General features: G+C 48.0%; 1 protein-coding gene across 1 annotated transcript in view; it reads left to right on the top strand.

The window, feature by feature from the left end:
* The first annotated feature begins 261 nt into the window (after positions 1-261).
* LOC110330539 (protein FAM111A-like) overlaps positions 262-4,421 on the top strand; it is a 12,003-nt gene continuing 7,843 nt past the window's right edge. The window contains 1 exon segment of the mRNA XM_021210759.1: positions 262-351. Coding sequence (XP_021066418.1) covers positions 262-351 — 90 coding nt within the window.

Genomic DNA, 4,421 nt, shown 5'->3' with positions numbered 1-4,421 from the left:
CTCACTGGTGTGACGTCATTTTCTGTATAAAATAGGAAGCCATCTTCTCCTCGCTCTCTTCACCCTGTTCTCTTTGCCTTCTTCTCTTCCCCCCTCTTTCTCTCTCTGCTCTTCTCTACCCTTCTACCCACTCCACCCCCTGAATTCCCGAATAATAAACCTCTCCCAGGTGGAACACCTTGGCCTGGTCTGCTGCTTGGTTTATCTGCCCAAAATATAAAATTGGTGCCGAACCCGGAAATGATTGATTAATGATTGATTATGCGGAAAAACCAGCAGCCACACCAGTGCCTGGTGTGCTCGAGGGGCACGCAGTGGATGCAGCGGCGGTTACCAAACACAGCATCCATGGTAAGATCCATGGTAAGAGAGCACAGAAACTTTAAACTAAGTCAGCTGTGCCATTCACACGTGCCTTATAGGCCAGTCTTCCACGCTCCCATTTTACCAGTTTGCTAAAAACTCTCATGCAGACACCGGCACACTATTGGCAGGGCCTGTCGGTGGGGAGTAGCCTCCAGTTCATGGAACAGAGCCTGGCCAGCTCTGCCCAAGGACTAAGGCTAGACCCCAGCCGACATAGCAGAGACACCGCCCATGATCTTCCTTTCGGAAGCTGCTCTTTGCGTACAGGCTCCCAGCAGGTTGGGCCCCCAGCATGTTGGTTGAAATTCCTGGCCAGGGTGGAGCACTTCCCACAGTAAGTCTGGGACTTACTGGGTAGCCACTAGAGGTCCTCATGATGACTTGGGCACTCTAGCCTGGCTGATTTCCTTTTTGGTTTCCTGAGTGGTTCTCTGGACACTGGTAGAACATACGAGGAACCTCCAGGGCATGGGCATCCACGTGTCCTCAGACATACCCCCAGATACACCTCTGGGGTGTCTCCTAGAAAACCTTGAGTCCTTAAAGTTCATGCCTCCTTTAAAGGCATCAAAATTGATATCTCTTTGCAATAAAGTCTGGACTCATTACTCACTAGATAATGGTTCTCGATTGCCAATTAATGGCACCTTAAACCCAGTTGTTTTAAGGGATCTTAATACATACTGCCATCAAGGCGGTAAATGGGAAGAGGTTACCTATGCAAAATCTTTCATCTATCTTCGTTCCAATCCTGCTATGTGTTCTTCCTGGTCTCCAACTCAACTCCTGTTAGCCATGATGGTACTAGACCCAGCTTACGAACCACCTCCTTTCCGCCATAGGCCTGCTTCTGCGCTGTTTAGAACCCAAACTGCTACCTCAGCTTTCCCCACTGAGACTCCCCAGGGACTGTCACCTGCAGCCCTCCCCCTCCTTCTGTATCAACTGCAGGCCCCTCTAAGCGTTCTACTTTGGCAACCACCTTCACACCACCTATTACTCGCTCTAAGGCCATGACCAAAACCCCAAGCTCTCCATCCCTAGAAGAACCTGACCCAGTGACTGTCCTTCCCTTAAGGGAGGTTGCTGGGGTAGATGGTCTGGTCAGAGTGCACGTCCCCTTCTCACGGAGTAAACTCTCAGATAGAGAAGAGATTGGGCTCCTAAACTTCTAATCCCTCTTCCTTTATCAAAGAATTCCAGTATATCACTCAGTCGTACAGCTTGACTTTTCATGATATACATATGATACTTACTGACAATTTGCTTCTCAAGGAACACAAGCAAGTTTGGGAACAGGCGAGAGCGCATGCAGACAAGATTCACCAGATAGAGGACATCCAATCAGACCAGAGACAGTGCCTGTCCTGGATCCTCAATGGAATTATAATTCTGCAGGTGGTAATCTAGCCAGGAACAGGTTTGTTACATGTCTTTTGGCGGGCCTGAGAAAAGCAGGTTTAAAGCCAGTAAATTTTGAAAAACTTCAAGAGGTTATCCAAGATAAATAGGAAAATCCATCTCAGGTTTTAGAACACTTTAAAGGTGCTTTATTTCAGTATACCAATGTGGACCCTGAGAACACAGAGGGTAAACAGTGCTTAATGACTCATTTCTTTTCCCAGAGCTACCCTGACATAAAAGCTAAACTTAAAAAATTGGAGAGGGGACCCCTGACTCCACAGGCAGAAGCCCTGGCGCTGGCCTTCAAAGCGTACCATGGGAGAGATGAGAGGGTTCACAAGCAGAAGTATAATATGCTGGCAAAGGCTGTCCAACCAGCCCCAGCTGCCACCCTGAGCTCATGGTCCTCTACCCAGAGGCCACCAGGCACCTGTTACAGGTGCGGTCTACGAGGTCATTGAGCCAAAGCTTACCCTAATCCTCTCAAGCCGAGGGGGGCATGCCCTAGGTGCCATCAAGAGGGACATTGGGCTGTTGATTGCCCCCATGTTATGCAAAACAGGGGGGTATCACTCCCAGATAACCCTCCAACTGATCTCCTAGGCTTGGCTATGGCCGAATGACAAGGCCCAGGCTCCTCTGACCCGACCACTGCCATGGTAGTGCCCACATGTCCTGTCCCATTATTGGGAAGAGATCTCATATCTAGGATGGGAGCTTCTATCTCTTTTCTCCCCATATTCGCCTGAATCCAAGCTCACCAGAGGTTCCTCTGCTCTTCCTTTTAGCCAGCCAACCAACTAACAATACCATGTCATTCCCATTACCAGCCTCACAGGTAGATCCCCGAGTCTGGGACATCCAGAACCCCTTGGTTGCGCTTGTGGACGTTGTACATCGTGGTGCGCACTAGGCTCCGCACCACGATGTACAACGTCCACAAGCAGCAGGAACTCTTCCTTAAGCAGTTTATTCGGGAAACTTGAATAATCTTCTGACCTTTCTGACTGACTGATTCTTCTCTCTTCTGACCTTTCTGACTGACTGATTCTTCTGACTTCTGACCTTTCTGACTGACTGATTCTTCTCTCTTCTGACCTTTCTGACTGACTGATTCTTCTCTTCTCGGGGAACACCCATCCTGCACTTAAGTACTCTCAACCACACCAATCCCAGGGAGCCACGTGGGCAAAGCAGATAGGTACACACACACACACAGAAGCAAGCCAGATCGTAAGCCTTAGTTGTTTACTCCAGAGAGCGCTCACCCTCGGGATAGTGGAAGGCGGAAGCCAGCGCCATCTTTAAGGCGCGGCACACGCAGCTCTCCACAGTCCACTCCTCAGGTTACCTATTTGGGACTAACAATCACCCCAACCCATAAGGCTATTACATTAGACAGAAAGAATCTGATTCAGTCTCTAACTGTTCTGTCAACAAAAGAAGAAATTTTGTCATTCTTAGGAATAGCCAGTTTTTTATGTTCGTGGGTCCCTTCCTTTTCCCTTCTTTCTCACCCTCTGTATGAAGCAGCATCAGGCCCTGCCCACGAACCTCTTTTAAAACAGATTACCAAGCCCTTTCAAAGGCTCCAACAGGCCCACTTAGGGCCCCGGCCTTGGCTTTACATCTTCCTGACCTGACTCATCCTTTTTCCCTCTATGTAACAGATTTGCCCTTGGAGCCTTGGGCCACCAAATAGGACCTTCTTTTGCAGCTGTGGCTTACCTGTCAAAAACTAACCTTTAGATCATCTCTTCTCATAACCTGTCACTGCTCCTAACGTATAAAGGATTACAGACTCTACCTCCCTCTAGTGTTCTCTCTTTTCAGACTACAAGCTCTCCCCAAGTGACCTTTCTTCATCCCACATTTGAGCTCATGTATGGATGCCCAGTTCTAACTTCTGGCTTCTCGACAATATGAACTATTGCTGCTTGGTTTATCCGCCCAAAATATAAAACTTGTGAGCCACTATGTAGGTGCTGGGACTGAACCCATGTATTTGGTAGACTGTTTTTCCAGCCCCACAGCATTTTACTGTCACAGAGTAAGTGCATGATGTTGATTTCTTTCTCGGGCATGTGCAGCATGTTAAGGCATAGGAGGCATCTACGCTCACATAGGTGGCTACTTCGTCAGTACGACTATTCACCAACTGTTTCCATCAACACAAATGTGTTATCTCAGGAATGTTCTACCATGGACTAGAAAGGTGAAAACCTCTTGATTTTCCAGTAGGTTCCTCCTCAAAGATCCAACCAACCTTCAATAGAAAACATAAAGAACACTGTGCAAACCAAGATTACCTCACCCTTTGTTTCAAAATCTTAAGTTTCCTGTAATCCACAAATCTTGACTCTGATAATAAATGCTAACCAATCTCCCGTAGCAAACCAGAAGTCAGCATGGCAGAGAGATACTCTAGCTCAGCTCAGCTCAGCTCAGCTCAGCTCAGCTCAGCCTGATCTTTCCCCCTCACTATCATCCTAAGACTTCATGAAGTGACTGTCTTCACTACCCCAAGAGCAATAAACTGAACTTTATTTAACAACAGATTTCTGGGAGCCCCCATTTGAGGTTAGCAACCAGCTAGAACCAGCACGGGGCTCTAAGGTCTTCTCTGCAGTTATTCTCTGCCGGGGGGGGGG

Source organism: Mus pahari, chromosome 1, assembly GCF_900095145.1.
Source record: "Mus pahari chromosome 1, PAHARI_EIJ_v1.1, whole genome shotgun sequence".
Lineage (NCBI taxonomy): Eukaryota > Metazoa > Chordata > Mammalia > Rodentia > Muridae > Mus > Mus pahari.
Note: the sequence above shows the minus strand (reverse complement) of the source record. Positions and strands in the feature narration are given on the sequence as shown.